Source organism: Notothenia rossii (assembly GCF_949606895.1).
Source record: "Notothenia rossii genome assembly, chromosome: 12".
Taxonomy (NCBI): domain Eukaryota; kingdom Metazoa; phylum Chordata; class Actinopteri; order Perciformes; family Nototheniidae; genus Notothenia; species Notothenia rossii.
Window position 1 is genome coordinate 5,259,176 of NC_136911.1, and position 18,211 is coordinate 5,277,386.

General features: G+C 42.7%; 1 protein-coding gene across 1 annotated transcript in view; it reads left to right on the forward strand.

Moving 5' to 3' along the window:
* ofcc1 (orofacial cleft 1 candidate 1) overlaps positions 1–18,211 on the forward strand; it is a 73,643-nt gene that overhangs the window by 23,724 nt on the left and 31,708 nt on the right. Inside the window, exons 12-16 of the mRNA XM_079661821.1 lie at positions 1,087–1,235; positions 1,445–1,559; positions 2,253–2,538; positions 8,434–8,525; positions 10,243–10,382. Coding sequence (XP_079517947.1) covers positions 1,087–1,235; positions 1,445–1,559; positions 2,253–2,538; positions 8,434–8,525; positions 10,243–10,382 — 782 coding nt within the window. The remainder of the gene's footprint in view (positions 1–1,086; positions 1,236–1,444; positions 1,560–2,252; positions 2,539–8,433; positions 8,526–10,242; positions 10,383–18,211) is intronic.

The following is an 18,211-nucleotide window of genomic DNA, read 5'->3' on the forward strand; positions in this document are numbered from 1 at the left end:
TTTTTAGTTATATGACTAAGAACTGAGTCATCTTGCACCATGTCCATTTTCTAAAGGGGCCTTAGTATGCTCATTTTGAGGTGTGTGGGAGAGAAACTCCCAGAAAAAGCATAATAGGGCCTCTTTAATTAAACAGGAAATGCATTTAACACATTTAAATGGTTAAAGCAGCTCGTTCAGCAAACAGGAAGTGAAAAAAACCCTCTGAAGCCCATCATCCAGGCTCACAAACCTCACTGCAACGCATCCCACACACACATATGCAAACACATGTCTGCGTGCGGCACTTCACACATATGCACACAAATGACTATTTATGCAGGTCATATTTCTTACAGTAAATGAATAATATGAAATATCCTCAATATCCATAATCCGTGATATTATGCCATAAATTTGTGTCCTGACTCAGACACTACTACCCATCATTTCACAGGTGCATACCAAAAGCAGATTATCAGGGGGGGTACGGGGGGATACACATGATTTATGTGTTAAAACAAGTCCCTTGCATTTTTCCATTACAACTAATAAAGGGATACAATATTTCCACCCAGTGATGGATGAAGTGGCACACACCTCACTGTCAGTTCATTTTTTAAGCAAACCCACCGCTCTCTGGCTAAATAAGAATGTTTGCCGTCGACTGCTAACCGCTAACACCTTTAGTTTCATGCAAGATGCCCCTTGACATAATCAGTTTGATTTATGTGGCCTAAATGCAAATTCACTTCAAAATAACTGTCAGCTCCTATACTACAACGGCAATTCTCCTCCACCCTATGTTTGAGATCAACTGTCTTTATCATTATCCAACATCTCCTTTTAGAGAGTTTACAAGGTTGGACGGGTAAGAGTGGCAGTTAAGAAAGCTCTTTAGAGAACACGGAAATAAGTGAAAAGAGGTTACAAGTCTAGGATGCAGATTAAGTAGCTCCCCGAGGGCTCCTGTCCTGTTTGGTACCTTCTGAGTGTCAGTTTGTCATTGGCTTCATGGTTGTGAGCTAGTCTATGTTCACTTACTCCCGTAGCAAGTCCAACTAAGTGGGAATGTGAGTGACTTTGTGTCTTCCGATGTGTCTGCAGATCTGTCCCGCGGCCTGTGAGGTCGTCCCCTCCATGGTCCTGGTGTTCCAGCTGATCGCACTACCAGGGGACGGCAGTCACATCAGCTCTGTAGTGGCGTGGGGGTCATTTCCTGTTTGCGGATCGAGCCTCGGTTTGATCCAGGGCAGGTGCGTCAAAGCCGTATCAAATCATCTGTTGGTCCTCAATTGTTTTTATTTTTTCCTTAATATTCCGGCTCATTAAACTACTACGTTCAAAACATCACACAAACTATCATAACATTTTAATTATTTTCAGACCTTGAGTTTGAAAATACCTAACCCATCATGAATCTGGTTGTAAAGTGTCCATTACCGGTTATGTGTCATTGACCCAGGTTCAAAACCCCTCTGCTCAGGGGGGAGCCGAACACACGCCTGGACCAATTCAAAAAGATTGAAGCCGTCATCTCCTCAGATTTAGACCACTGGCTGTGCAACTTGTACTTTCAGGTGTGTGATCAGGAAACATGTGCATGCATGTTTCTTTTGCAGATGCGTATCATCTTCTTTTATGTTATATTCCTAATTGTGTGCAGGCTATATCATATTCTTGTGTGTGTGCATGTTGATATTTAGCGGGCAGGATGGTGGATTTGGTTAAACAGGGTTTGAATTTTTAGATTTCTATGATAAAAGCAATTGGCCCCAGAGAGCAAACAGGAACCACATCTTTACCCAGCGATTCCGGATGCATTATGGCTGATGCATTGATTAGATTAGTAAACATCTTAATTGAATTAAAAGCCAGAACAAAGCTTTGTGTCTTGGGGTTGTCTCTGTATGTGTCCCTTCCACTGTGACATGCTGTTTGCATTACGGCATCATCGTTACTGCTGTGATTTCAGAACAATGTTAATAGCCCACGTCTTTGATTAACAATAGGGAGTGCAGTCATACTAGCCACAAATCGGATCAAAATTGAATTATTTTTAGGTAATCATGGCAAATACTAATAGTTGTCTGCAGTTTTAACTCTAACACCTGTAGTTAAATTACACACATGCTGTTTTCCCCACAAAATAAGGTGATGCAATGGAAGGATATGATCATAATTGTTGTTGACATCAAAATAAAGTGGTTATATTAATGTTCATTGAACCCATATGTAGACCTTAGACACAGTGATTGTTTTTGATGTTTCAGGTAAAGCGGCTCCCTTCTGGGACATCCGGGGTTCCAGAGCGCTGTATCAGCTTATCCATCCCCCCACCCAACCCCCCTCTGTTGCCCCACCCTGAGGTCCGTCTTGACCAACCACCAGGCCAACTGCCGATCCAGCCTCAGGCGCAGCTCCGTCCTCAGCCCCAGTTATACCCCCAGCAGGCGGGGCCCAGCAGCAGAGCAGGAGAGCCCTCTGTGGTTCTCTCTCACCGGGGGTCTCCTCTCTACCTGTCAGCTGATTCGGCTTGCTCTTCCTCATCTCTGCCAGGTAGGGGTCCTATGTTAAAACCCCCCGACTATGCCGCGGTGGGGAGGAAATGTCACCCGAATGTCACAAGCACTGGGAAGAGAAGAGTGGCAGGCCTCGCTTAGGGTTCCGCTGAGGAGAACTGCTCCAGGGGAGGGTTGGGTGGTGTTGATCCACCGTGTGTTGACAGACAGGAGCGATATCAAACTAAGGATGTTTTCTTAGTTAGATTATGTTTGAGCAAGAAGCACAACACAGAAAGCCTTATATAAACTTGTAAAATGACACCATCATTCTTTTTCGGTGTTACGTTTCTCACTTTTCTTCTATAGTTGTTGGACTGGAAATAAATTATCCAAATGATCGATATGCTAATGCTAATGTTAGCCATGCTTAAACTCTTCTGGGAGTACATTCAAGAAATATAAGACTTTCAATATGCATGGCTTTATAATCCATTGCCCAATTTAGCTAAAGTAAACAATATATTGTGACATGCAGACACACATTCTTGTTATTTTTGTATCATTAAATACACATTTTCTGGCTTTATCACTTCTCGGTTATATGGTTTTTACTGAGATAATGCGGTAAAAGTCTTATTTTTTAACTTACACTCTGCGATTAATGCACCATACATTCCATTTACAAGTTCTTCCCATTGTCACTGGATTACTCTGGTTTCCTGTGTAATCTGAATACCGTTGTTTGGTATCACTTTTTTTCCAGAGGCAACGGTTTTAGATAGCAGGTGAACGAACCATTGTAGCATCTGCTTAGTAGCTCAGTGGTTAGTTGTTCCTCACAGAGAGCAGACTGTCTATGTGTGGAGCTCGCATATTTCCCCCACATTCTGCTGTTTTCCTCCGGGTTCTCTGGTTTCCTCCCACGGTCCGAAGATATGCAGCTCAGGTTGATGTGAGACTTGCACTCCCAGGTGTTACTATGATTATGTTTCCATGTTTCAGTTCTGATGGACTGTTGTTAGTTTGCTTTTATTTCAGTGCATGCTGGGATACACTCCAATATGTTACTCCAATGTTCTGAAAACATATCTGTCAGTCAAGGCAAGGTCATACCACAATCGTAACCACATCTAGAGGTGGCTAATGACTTCTGTTAATATAATAAGCATCCATTTCCTCATTTTAAAAACATAATATTCTTGTTTTACCACCTAAGTAATCCAACATCCTGGCTTTCGTCAGGAATCAGATCCAGGCTCATTTGGTATTGATCTACTCCAGAGGCGACTGGCTACTTTCTTTGTTATTAATACATCCCACTTTTTTTTGTTCCTTTTCTTTTTTTTTGCACGCACAGCTCATCTTTATTTAACAGTCCTCAAAAGTTTCTGGGGTGCTCTGCTTTAAACATCACACAGGCTTTTTAATTACAAATGAGTTGTGACAGGTCTGCTGGGTAGCACCCTGGCCCATTTTAAACGTGATGCCGGCTGACAGCTTGGCAGTGTTCTCCCAGCACTGAAACATGTGGAAGAAATTGGTCTTTTACATTTCACAGCTTGTCGCTTCCTCCGCCGACTGACCTGTGACCCCCCACAGAGATCCTAACGCCCACAAGGGAAGTGTCCCCATCGAACTGCCTGCCTTTCCAGAGAGGGAGAGGAAAGGGAGGGAGGCACTCACTATGGGAGATTTATGTTCTGCCACACAAGGCAAAAGGTACCGGGTCTTTTCCGAGGGCTCACACACAGACACGGACGTCGACACACACACATTCTCGCAGCCAGGTGAGGAGGTTGCCTGGGAAGTGAACCCGATCCGTAAGTGAAATAACGGATCAAAAGCCGTCCGGCACAACACCTCGTCCACGCCCGTTCCCTAAGCCGACCTGACGTCTGGGCCTCATTTGCATACAGACCTGTTCATTTTGCATTACCTCTGGAGCGAATTATGGCATTCAGATGTGGAGATTACGTCAAGGTTGAAGGGAGCGATCGGACGGACAACTTTAACCCAGCCAAAGAAATATGGAAATCCAATTGAGCGAGGAGAAAAAGAACAAATTATCCCCTTCCTCAGCCCTCTGTCAAGTCAGTAGACATTTACTTCCCATTTCATGCCTCTCTGTTTCTGATGTGTGGAGATCACTTTTTTTCTGCCGTGCGTGTGACACCGGGATTTTTCCTCATTACCAATTTGTCTCAGAATCAGGACAAGTATACGGAGACCTCTTGTCATTGCGATAACGTACACACGGCAGAGCTTGACAGTGAGACTGGAAGTTTGTATTCCTGAGGCCTTAACTTAATTAATCCCCGTAGAAAAATCACAGTGCGCGATGAGGTGTCTATTACAGAACCAAACCTGACATCCCAATCCGAGATAATAACTCTGACAAGTTCTGATCGAGAAGTCTGAAGATCCACCGTCCTTCTCGTGATTATTTCGCCATTGGATGATATTAATTTACTCGTCCAAGCATAGGAGTGCATTTGGTGTTTTAACGAAGAGATTAGCTACAGGCACACTGGGTTAAGTGACCTTTCACATTAACTGAATGATCCAGTTACATTGGGTTTGTTTGAACCCAAACGACTAATTAGATTAGCCTCTTGTTTCACGATCGCCTTTAGAGGATCACTATGAACACGCGCATGATTGCCATATTGCTTCTTCATTTCTCTTCTTTTTTTTTTTTTTTACAAATGCATCGTAGACTCCATCCCCTTGAGCGCCGTAGGAGATTTCGAGGATTCCTCATCTAATGTCTTCTTTGGAGCGCTGCCCTGCACTTTCAGGATGTGCTCCCCTCCGGGCCGGTCCCAGTCATCAAGAGTTTTTTAAACCACAACGTTACGTCATAGCCTCTCAATCAGTCGCACTCTGCATCCTGCCAATTAATCCAACTACAGTAATGTCCGGATTCCAAATGGATGGACTCAACCCTTTGAAGCCCATTTGCAGAAATACACGTGTATCATGCCGTGTGGTAAACAAGGCTACAAGATTGCATGTGGGACAAATACACCCAGAGGTGAAGTCTTTCCTCTAAAGAGCACCAGCCTTTGTGGAAATGACAAAGACAGATTTGCAGAAGACTTCAGCATTGAGAGTGAAACAAGTCGTTTTCTACACATTAGTATGCATTTAGTGTCTGTTATTGTCATTAAAATGCAATGGATTACAGGAAAATAAACTCCTGTGTAAAGCGACACCAAATCCTCACCGTATCATAGCAACCTTAACACGAGATCCGGACGTGGACTCGGGGGTAATCCGTGAGTCACTGACCTTCGATCCCTCTATAACTTCGGACCAGTCATCAGGCAATTAGGGGCCTAGGTGAGCGAGAGCCCCCATACAGCCTTGGTTGCATCTCACCAGCAACACAGTGATGGGGTCTCCACAGTGTTACGGCCCCCAGCCTTCCTCTCTTTTTCCTCGGCCTGTTTTGGTGTGCAAGCAGGAGAGAAAAGAGCTGTGTTGAGTTGTGAGGTATACTCATTTGTGTTTCTACACTAGAAAATGTGTGTGCATGTATGCAAGTGTCTACAAATGAATATCTTTGTTTGTACGCCGTCCTGTGTGTGGGTGCAGTGCTCTGGATGTGTGTGTGTGTGTGTCAGAGCGCAGGGGGATAACAAGGAGTTTGTTGTTGGCCTTGAGTGCCCGGAGAGGCTGGAGTTGTGGCAGCTCCAACGCTCCGAGTTCACAGACGTAGCCCTTAGCTGTCGAAGCTGTCGATGCTGCCTCCGCGCTCACCACGGTTCCACAGCGTCTGCGCATTAGCAAGTGGGGCCTGATGTAATGAGTGTGTGTGTGTGTGTGTGTGTGTGTGTGTGTGTGTGTGTGTGTGTGTGTGTGTGTGTGTGTGTGTGTGTGTGTGTGTGTGTGTGTGTGTGTGTGTGTGTGTGTGTGTGTGTGTGTGTGTGTGTGTGTGTGTGTGTAGTCTATGAAAGCATCCTAGTCCACAGTGGTCCAATTCGACAAGTCCACGGTTGCTGTTGTTGTTGTTAGTAATAGAGATTGAGGTGTGGGTGTGTGTGTGTGTGTGTGTGTGTGTGTGTGTGTGTGTGTGTGTGTGTGTGTGTGTGTGTGTGTGTGTGTGTGTGTGTGTGTGTGTGTGTGTGTGTGTGTGTGTGTGTGTGTGTAGAAGCAGCTGGCAATGGGCCACTTTGCCGTGTCTCATACTGTTTGCATAGTAACACATACTATAATATACTATTGCTGCACTTGCAACATTTCACATTTTTATATTAGCAATAAAATACAACTTTACTTTGCTAAATATGAATGAAATACAATTTGGAAATGCAGAATACACAGATTTATTTTTGGGGGGTAAATGCAGTTTGAATATAATATACATTTTTTATGTATTTGACCAATTGTCCCTTTTATCTTCATTATTTATATGAGCAATAAAATATGACTATACTCTCCTTTGCTCAATATGGGTGTTTTATACATTTGGAAATACAGAATAAACTTCTAAACTTTTTTTTATGGGTGAATGTGGTCTGAAAATAATATAAAACATTTGTATATCTGACCCAAAAGTGGATCGGACTTGTTCCTCTTGAAATGTTCCTTCTTTCTTTACTCTCTAAATGCTATTCCATCTCTGACATTTCTTCATCAGTGATTAAAAAAGAAGGTCGAGACAGGAAGAAATGTTAACACAGTGAACACAAAATATGTGAAATGATGTGAGATTATTGAAATCTTGACACAAAAGTCAGTTAACAGTTATGTAACGTCTTGGAAATGCAGAAATATAAATTATTTGATTCCTGGAATAGAACAAATATAACCCCATTACCTTGTAACTGTAGGCACTCCACATGTTTACCAGCAAAGCGACGGTAATTAAAAACTACAGCTGTGTTAGGATGAAATCTGATTTCAGACCGGTTTAAAAATAGCAGGGAACAGACTCCTCCTGCCATTTAAGTACATTTTAGCTGTCGGAAGGATTTCTGATGTGTCGCCTCTATTTAAGTTATTACTGCTGATATATTTAATCCCGCAGCAAGACAAAAATTATATCATCGCGCAGGCTTCCATATGCATCATATAGATGTGACTGGTTCCACGGGGGGAAAAGTTTCACATAGTGAGATTTGTACATGTATCAAGCTAAGGTTTACTTAATTACAACCTCCAGGCAATGCAGGAACCCTTTTTTAAATTCTGTGAATGTTAATATGCTAAATAATGCAGATCTCCGACTCTTCAAGCATGAGACACACATCTGGCGGCTTACCATTTAAATTACAGCCGGAAAAAAAAGAAAAAAGAGTGAGACAGATAGATCGAGAGAGAAAATAAAAAAGAGGGTTAGGATGAAAAAATACTTCAAAAGTCATTTTCCGGAGAAAAGAAGAATGGGGGAATGTGTTACAACCCAAGTTAATTTCTTTTGAGATTTTTCATCATTTCTAATTGCGTACATTAGAGCGTTGCGGAAAGGGAGGTTCAGCTCGGAGATTTTTTTGGAGACAGACTCTGACTCTAGGTAGTATACAAAAAAACATACAGTAGATTAACAGTAAACAAGTGTGTTCAGATATGCAATACCTATTGTATTTGATTTCCTCATACTGCACACCGAGTGTTAGTCATTTTAAACCTTCAATTGTTGTTTTGATTAATGTTTTGTAAGTAAATCATCTTTTTGATTTGTAATGTTTTTTCATAGTTAAAGTAGTTTTTTGTCAGTTTTCATTACTTTAAAAAATGGATATTTCCTCAGTACTTTTAACAAGTCTATACTCGCAATCATTTGGATTTTGCAATATAAATACCACTCCGCCACCCTTGATCCTAACTATGATTGCCAGATGTGGTTTGCGAAAGAAAGCAAACACGAACATTTTGTACTTTTTTTCACACTCACTGCACATTACTTTGTCTTTCTTTGGGGGGGGGGGGGGGGGGGGGGATGCAGGGAAGAATTCCTCCTCGGGAGCCATTTCTGGAAACACGGGAGAGAAGAGCGATCCGTGCAGGGAGAAAGCAGAGGGCGGGATCCACTACAAGGTAACACTGTGATTTAGGGGGGAAACTGTTCCCACCCTTGAAATGAGCACCCTCTGCTTTCTCCTCCCCGCCCCTCAGTGCGCCCCCTACACACACCTCCCTAGCTTATTATCTGAGATTTGTCAAAATACATTTCACACTAACAGGTATTTTTCTGCCTTCAAAGCCAGTTTTGATCTGCTTGACAAGCCAAAGCAGCTCCAATTCTGTGAAATCAGCAACGCCAGCCAGGCCTCCCCTTTTCCTCCGAGCCGCTGTGAACACGCCTCTTCCTGTGCTACAGAGGACTTAAGCTAAATTAATCAAAGCCTGCATGTTACCTGCCATACTTTGAAGTGGTAATTGCAAAGTGACTCTGTGTGCTGATCTGGCAATGCTGCTATTGTTCCTCCTCTGCGGCCTTTTGTTGGTGCGATGTTATTGTTGAGGTAGTGAGAGGCCTGTGAACAACATCAAGCCTCCGTCTGTCACACACAGAGCCTCCCCCCCCGCCTCCTTCTTCTATCCCTCCAAGTCTTTATTCATACTAACCTCCTACTGTACATGAGGCTCCTCAGTCCACCATTTATCAGTGATGACCGGTTTAATAAATGAGTTTGTTGATCTGAGGTTTTATTTATCCTTAGCCTCTGTAGACCACGTTTTTCTCCTTCTCCTCATGGCCCCCTATCTTTAAAACCATGCTAACTCTGTCAAATGTCGTGCTGTTGAACCCAGTTGTCTAATGATTAAGTGAAGTGATCTCCAACCTGCCCCAGCCTGGGAGCGCTCGGGATCAGATTTCAACCCTTCAACCTGCAGTGCGAGCCTAATTAAAATGAATTTTCTCCAGGCGACCACTTTGCCCACAGGGCAGGAATCCAGCTATATACGGAATCCGCTCTTAAGGTATTGCATTAAATTTATTGTGGGGAGACACAGGAGAACATTGTGGTTTATATATCTCCTGCATTTTTTTCCCTCCCTGCCTTCTTTTCCCGCTCCTTTCCACCCTTTTATTGTGATCATCACTCTGGAATCCAAGCTTGCTTTGGCAAAGATTGCCCTATGAAAACGGATGGAGCTTTTATGGGGCCCTGCCCATTTACTACTTCCCGGGCCCAGTTTATCTCACAGGGAGAGACAGAGATGGAGGAGAGGAAAAAAAAAAAAAAGTGGTGAGACAGGGGCGGAAGAAAGGGAGAGGTTGCTTATTCCAACTGTGGATCTCATTAACATACATCAGTGAGTATTTCACAACTTCAAGCAGAAAGGCACTAAGCCCACCCAAGGGCAACACAGGCAGGCTGACAGGGCCAGGGAAAGCAAGCCGTTAACATGTTGGCGGCTTAACAAATAATATCTGCTCCCAAGTACCTCGGTGAAATATTTAAAACCCCACTTCCTAACTCCATTTGACTGTGTTTATGACGATGACAGTAAACGACTTGTGTGGAAAAAAACAGTGCCAGCTGCTCCAATATCACATATTTAACGTCACTGTACGCACGTTTCCAAATGAACTCAACTTGAATGATGGCGTGCCGTATGCGATTTCGCCGTCATTCTTGTTCTCGTGTCAATTGAGGCACGGTTGAGATATAGGAGAGGCTCCGGAGTGCCACGCACACTGTCACTGTCACCGTGTGCATCCCCCAAGATAAATTCAGAGGCCTGTTTCCTGCTTTGATTACAAATGACATCCGCATGTGTTCTCCCCGATTTCTGCTCCTCACAGAAGAAGCCAATCAAGAAGACAAATAGCTGCGGCCCCAGCATGAGCAGCGCACCGCCTCGGCAGGCAGGCAAACAGAAGATGCAGCCTTCAGTGGAGAACCTCTCCACGGAGGAGATGGAGGAGTATACATTCTCCCTACAGTAAGTCTCACCACTCATTATCCCGCCTGAGTCTGGCAAAAATCAAACGTGGGGAAGGGAAAAAAAGGAAATTGTGGGTGACGACAGAGAGTGGTGTGCACGGCATCAAGCAGCTGACAACCAAATGTGCCTCCAACACCTCAGATATAGATACAGTAGTCACATGGCATCCGAGGGAAACCCAAACTAAATGAGTGGTAGGGTTAATCTTCATTTGTTACCAGAAATAAGTTAAAGGCGGATATATTCCCGGAGCCTCATGACCTGCCCTTAAACTAGAGAAAGTTTGTTAGAAAGAAAAGACAGGACAAAACATTTCTGCATTAGATTTACTTTGAAATCAAATGCAGAAATGTTTAATTTCAACATGCAATTTCCCTCAGTGATTTACATTTTTGCGACAAAAGGAATCAATCTTTTATTTTAAACTAATTTGCTTTGTAACAATATTGCACAGCCAGACCAAACAATTGCTCAACCTACACCCATTATGTCACGATGTGGTTTATTTGTTTCCTGCTCCTCTGCACAACAAAACGCAACAAAGGAGGGTTAGGAAAAATGTGTTTGGCTCTCTTCTTCTTCTTCTTCTTCTTCGTCTTGGCTTACAGCATTTGATTTTAATGAGAAAACAGGGATATATGAAATATAAACAAAGCAGGAAGCACGGCATTTTTAAAACACCTTGGCCAAAACGTGTTAAATGCAACAAGGTAGCGGCACCGTTAGAGCAACATTGCTTATTTCAACAAAAAGATTCACAGGTATTTGTTTTTATTTCAACTAAATTAAGGGGAGGGGATTGCCACACACACTACTACAGTGCGTGTGTGTGTGTGTGTGTGTGTGTGTGTGTGTGTGTGTGTGTGTGTGTGTGTGTGTGTGTGTGTGTGTGTGTGTGTGTGTGTGTGTGTGTGTGTGTGTGTGTGTGTGTGTGTGTGTGTGTGTGTGTGTGTGTGTGTGTGTGTGTGTGTGTGTGTGTGTGTGTGTGTGTGTGAGGGAGACAGAACGAGAGCTCTCCCTGGAGATTTAGAAGTACCCATGTTTCCTCATTTCTGCGAGTTGGTAATTTATAGCTGCTGGTCACATATTAAACAAGATCAGAGACTACTCCCTGACATCTTCTGAACATACTGGGGGAATTCAAATGATTACCAGCGTATCCTGCCAACAAATGACGACACAGGGACTATCTGGAGGGAGAGTGAACACAAAACGAAACACAGGAACCCGGGCAGGCTGCGCACAAAGGGACACAATTAAATGGTTTTTCACGATTATTCATAGTGCCGCTTTTTACCTCTGAGCGGTCGCCCGGGCTCCGTGAGATGAGACATTTCTATCAGTTATAGGTACGGAGTGTATTGAGTTGCAGCCCTGGCGGTTCCCTGATGCCCTGTGAAGGTGCTGCTGCTATTGATTTAATCTTCACACGCACACAGTATCTCTGAGCTAAAGGCGCCTTTTTTCTTTTTGCCCTCGCCTAATCAGAACATTAGGAAGATACCGGCTTTCACAGGGAAGTTAAAGACACTGCAGTCATGCATACAAGTCGTTCCCTCACCCGTCTCTCCCACTGTGCTGTTTGACTTACTCTGGGATTCTCTACATCACCTGAGGACTGACAGACGAAAGGGATTGTTTACGGATTTTTTTTTGTTTTATGTGCCGTAATGATGTCATCTCCATCTCTTCTGGCATTTTGTTTGTATCTTTGTATGCATTTGTGCATGTGTGTGGGAGTGTGTTTGTGTCTCCACTGTGTACAGTATGCGTGCGCACACATGCATTCTCATGTGGGATGAGGATTCATACTGCAGTGATTGAGGGATATTACTGCCATCTATTGAGCCACAAGAGATCGAGCTCATTGAGATTTTTATAGGGCGTCCCGACACCAATGTGCAAATCAGATGCTCATGCATTATTTAGCAAACACTTGGAAACAGTAAGATTCAGTTAGGATAGTCTGGGAAGGCTTTTACACAGAGCATTCATTTGCACACTGTCACAGTCAGCAACACTTTATTCTCTAAGTAGAATAAATGTAATAAAATGTAAAGGAATGTCTCACAGAGCCTCAGTTTGCTCAGTACCAATAGTTATAACACTAGTAAATAACGTGTGGGTGTCTGCCTAATTCTAACCCTAAACCTAACTGTCTGTTAACTTATACAACATGTTTTGGTTCAAGACAAATTCATTAGGCATAATTTACACTTTATAGTTTTTCTGATTGCAGTTTCAAATGTACTCAACATACATAATGTTGTGGTTTCTGCATTATACTGTATATGATGTGATACATATTGATTTTTAAATGTAATGTGTGTGTGAGGGTCAACTTCTCTGTGTATCTTTCGAGTTACACATTTAATTATCTTCTTTTGTATTATTCTATTGAAGTACTTGGCTGACAACCTCAAAAGCGCTCCTATCCACCTTTGAAAAGGGTTGCATGGAATCACAATAACGGTGAACCATAAATTAAAATTCCAAAGACAAGATAATAATGCTATTTTTAATGTGAGTATTGACAGTTGCAAGTCAATTCTTGGCAGGTGAAAATAAGCCTGGGATCATTCTTCTTCTCTTTACAAGTTTCTTTGCTGCTGCTATCTGTTTGAACATGCATGAAAGGCTCCTGCCGACCTTCCAGCTTATTTGATGTCAACAAGTGTAAACTTAACCACCTTTTTTCTCACAGAATAGCACTGAGCAAAATCAAAGCACCTGATTCAATGCAGCTGTTGTAATTTGATAGGGCTAATTTAATGCGTACGGATGGTGAGGCAACATCTTCTAGAAAAGGTAAACATACATAAAGTGAATTCATTTTACAACTAAGAAAGTGCTATTCAGAAAAGCTAACTGTTGCTAGCTTGTGTAAAGACTTGACAAACATTTGACTTATATTCAGGGTTAATTACATCCAAATCAGTATTATTAGTTGTTTTTCTTAGTATTTGGTCATATCTGTTGTTACTTATTTTTATGCATCCATGTTTATTGTAAATTAGCTTTGGGTCTTAACAATGTCACCCAACAATTTTTGTTCTGTTCTGGTTTTGAGGAGAGAAACCTGTTTTAATCAAAGTCATTCTCACGTAGCAATTAGATCTAATTAGTCCAATTATCAAGATTCTAATTACATTGAAATATACCCCCTAAATCTCATATCAATTATAGTATGTGTCCTGATCAGGAGACATGAAGAGAGACAAAGTAAAGGCATATCTGGGTGGGAGGTAGAATGAAAAAAGGCATCCACATCCTCCGGAGGCCAAACGACTACAGAACTGACTCCATCTGTCCCCAAAGCTTTGTATTCCAAAATGCCATTTGGGGATAAATGTCACTTAACCTTTTTTTTTTTTTTTCTATTCAGAAGTATTTTGTTCCTACTGATGATCTTATGAGTAGTTACATCCTACACTTGTGTTTCAATTAGAAGGGTGAGGAGTCAAAATAAATACGGGTGGCTTCAAAGCTATTTATCAAACACTATTAAGTGTGGATTAAAGCTGTCGAAGCAAAGGGGAGGACATCATTATCACCTGTATTAAAAGTCCAGCGTGACCTTTGGTAGCACATTCACAGAAACACGCACAGACAGTATGTCCCTATAGCACAGCAGTGTACTGTAGGTGCACCGGCAAAACACACACACACATGCACACACACGCACAGCCTGTTCTTGTTGTGGAGTCAGAGGGAACACACTGACCTAATTTCCCCCAGTTAGCTCGCCTCGTTGGGGACCAACAATCCTCTCCGCCCGTTTCCCCCAACCGAGCCTATCAGAGCACTCACTCACTCTGTGTCTGTCTCCGTCTTCCTGTGCCCTCCATCTGTTTGCATACAAGTTATATCGTTCGCTGCAGGATCACGTGCCGGAAAACATTGATAACATGCACCCTGAAGTGGCATTCCTCCTCTAAAGAAGAGACTCATTGAGGGGAAAGAGGGATCGCTCTGCAGAAACAGACTCGGAGAAAAACAACTGGAATAACAGCGAGTCCCAGGCTGTCAATCCCCGGCACACTGCGGCTCCGAATCACAACTCGGTGCAAGGGTCAATCAATTCTGATGTAACGCTGGTAGGAGAGGTGGGTGGAGATGGCAGTGCTGTTCACCCCTGGGTCTGGAATGTGTCTGCATGAGTGCGAGCGTGCATGTGAAAGAGGGGGCCCCTGGCTACCCAGCCCGAGTGCACATGTTAGGGTTTCTGCGGCCAGACGCGCCCTGGGTCACTCCGGAGCTCACAGACGTACACAATCAACTTCCTTTATGGAAATCACAGCTGTCAGATCCCTGACAGGCTAACGTTGCGATTTGATTGGTTAATCTGCAGTGATGTAGCTGTCAGTCAGAGCCGAGTGCGGTCCCATTGGTGTTCCGGGTCAAACGAAATGTATTTCCCACAGACACGTACGAGAGAGGAGTGGAGAGGAGGGGTTCGGATAGAGAGAAAATGACTACATGAGGGAGCATTTGAGCGATTGCGTGTGATTTGTCCATGATGGTGGGTGTGGGTGTGATAGCCAAAGAGACCCAGGCCAGAGGTGACACCTCCCTCACGCTCTTCTTTTTTCATCTGTAATCACTCGTTCCTCAAGATAAACACCCCAAAAAAGATCTGAAAAAGATCTGAAAAGTCAACAAACAACTCGCGGAGAATTTTAAAATGGATTTGTACACGCAGATACATGCTAGCTAATGCACTGTAGCACAAACATGCACTAATGCACTGTGCCCTGTGCAAATAAATATGAACTTTTTAGGAAAACACAGCTGACTGGCAGCTCTAATAATACCACTGACAAGTCGTAGATGCCAATGTAATCAGAATGTGATTCTAAAATGAGTGTGTGTGTGTGTGTGTGTGTGTGTGTGTGTGTGTGTGTGTGTGTGTGTGTGTGTGTGTGTGTGTGTGTGTGTGTGTGTGTGTGTGTGTGTGTGTGTGTGTGTGTGTGTGTGAGCATGAAGCAATCAGGACCTGTTTTAGCCATTCCCAGTTTAGAATTGAAGCATGCTCGATTGATAATTGCACAAAAGTTTACAGTTGCTGTTTTGTCTTGTTTGTAAGCTTATGCAAGATAAGAGTGACACTTGATCAATTATAACACAGCCAAACACAAACCTGGAGCCTGTTCCCGTTGGCCCATTCAACCCTGTTCATATGCCTTATCTGCTCTATGATCACGGGTGAGATTGCTACCTAAATACACACATATAACATATAGTTAGTCTCTCTTGCTCCTAATTATATCCTCTCACTCGCTCCCCCTTATCTCTGCCTGTAATTCCCTTCATCTTTCATCTCGCCATCCTCTCCTCATTCTCTCTCTGTCTCTATCTCTCTGGTGACAATGTCCTGCAGTTACGAGGCAAGGTCAGAGAAGTGAAATCCATTTAAATACTGATGCAACTCTCTGGAGGCCCATACTCAGCCTCTGCAGCACTCTTCCCTGTACGCCTCACCCAAATTGATGAATAGACAGATCTCCTTTTTTTATTATTTGTCCTGCATTAATCGTTTAATGTATTACACATCTACTGGCACCACTGCCTCACAAAAAGAGTTTATAGAGGTAACAACAACCTGTTCTTCATTGTTGGTAGCTGTAGTAGCCGTGTGAGTGCATGGGAAGGCCCAGTGTGTGTTTGTTGATCCCAGGTGCATCTGCATTTGAAATGTTTCCTTCCTAGTTTATGGCGCACCAAGGGACCTGCCATTTCCATGTTTTAATCCCCTCTCGTGCTAAGTCGGGCTCTCCATAAAAACGCCACATGTTGCATGGCAGTGAACGGGCTACCTCATGTATACATCTAAACCGATCCAAGGTGTGTGTGGAGGCCAAAACACATTTTTATAGGAGGGATTTGTTTGGCCAGTGGAGGAGTCATGGAGCTGGATCATCCAATTTCTGTACTTGAAGGGTATTATTGCTGGTAGCTAAAGTTGAGAGGTTTGCCATTAAACAGGGAATATTAGTGCATTGGACTGGAGACAACTTGTTTGGCTATAGTGTGACCATCCCATTCTGCGTAAAAAGGCAACCCAGGTTTTTTTTTATTGGCTTTTCTGTCAGAAAACATGGGATTCAACAAGCCATTCAGGTTTGTTATGTCACCTGCAGATCATTAGAAAGTACCGCCCCCTATCTGAGTATCAAGGTGCGCCATATTCACATTGCCAACCAGTCAAAACAATAGTCGAGTGCCAACCTGAAAGTTAACACAATACATCCGTTTTTAATGGATTTGTAATCAATTGCATACATTTCTCTATTTGAAACTAATGAGTAGTAATCTCCAAGTGGAAGTTTACATAAAATACCCAACATCCTTCCCTTAATTCCCACCATGACACTGTTTATTCCCAGTCAACACTGTTTCACATTAAATATGATACAATCAGCAGTGCAACATTTTTACAAGCTTGCCATTCTGTGCCAGCATTGCATCTAATCCATTGCTTGCTGATCAACAGCACATAGCAATCATGGCCTTTTCCATTGTGCCCCCCCCCCCCCCTCCCCCTGCATTGTAAAAACGAGCAGCCAACTATTAGTCAAACATGGATTCCTAATTAAGTGGAACATTAATGTGTTCCTGCTTCTGATTGTGCTCCCCTCCACTCTGCTGCAAATAATTCTGATCATTTGGAGGTGCATCGTTCTGTTTTAATTACATGATGATGGACTCCAGTACTGCAGCTGAGTCACTGTTACATAATTCTCTTTAACTACTCCCCAAATACCTGCCACTGTGCTCCTATTTTGTCAATGAAACTCATTTATGTGTATTCTCCCTTTGCCAGGGTCTCTGTAAAAAGACCCAAATGGTAATTGTTCTTGGAATAAATACAATTACAAGAGAGAGAAGGAGCTCCAGAAAGTTGAATCGGAAGCTTTTTTTCGTAAACATTCTTTCCAGTATAAATAAAACTTCTCACAAGATGATATAAAAATGACTCAATTATCCAAAAGCCTTGCGGGCATATACTGCTGCTCTGTTCAACTTGTTTTTATGCACACACGCAATCGAGGTGATTTGGAAAATGATACCAGCTTGGTAACCAATGATTATCATTTAATGCATCTTGTGGGAGCAGTTTTATTTGTGATGTTTCATAGCTTCCTGTATTATATTTTCCCCACCTGTACGAAAGCTCTGCCATGCCAATTGTTACGTAAACTTGTTTGCTAAATGCAATGAATAGGCAGTTAGGCCTCTATGACTGCAGCATCTGTACATGATGCAACTTGGATTATTGGCATAGATACAGTAACTTATGCAACATAGTTGATAAAGTGCTTCACTAGCTAACTTACTTTCTGTGGGTTGACCTATAGGTTATTGGTGCAAATATTAAATGATATCCGTGTTTTCTGGCTAGCTGATATAGCATTTAGCTCTTCGATGGCATGTTTTCTTTTTATATTAAGAGGCCCTATTATGCTTTTTGGGTTTTCTCTTTCCTGTAGTGTGTGTTATAGGTTATGGTGCATGTAAATGGTCTGCAAAGGCTAACATCTCGAAGTTCCCTCGAGAGGGAGTTTCTCTCTCCCTGAAACTCCTCGATTGTAGTCCTTTGTTTACTTCCATAGTGACATCAATAGGTAACACTTGCACTTCTATTGGCTAGCGCTAAGTAGTGTAAACATGTCACAGTCGAGGCGCTAAATACTAATATGAACCTGCAAATGAGAAGAATAGGGCCCCTTTAAGGCCTTTATAACAAACAGCTTGCTAAAGACTGAATATTGTTATCAGATATGGTCTGCTAAGATGATATTTATTTTTAAACGACATTCAAAGAC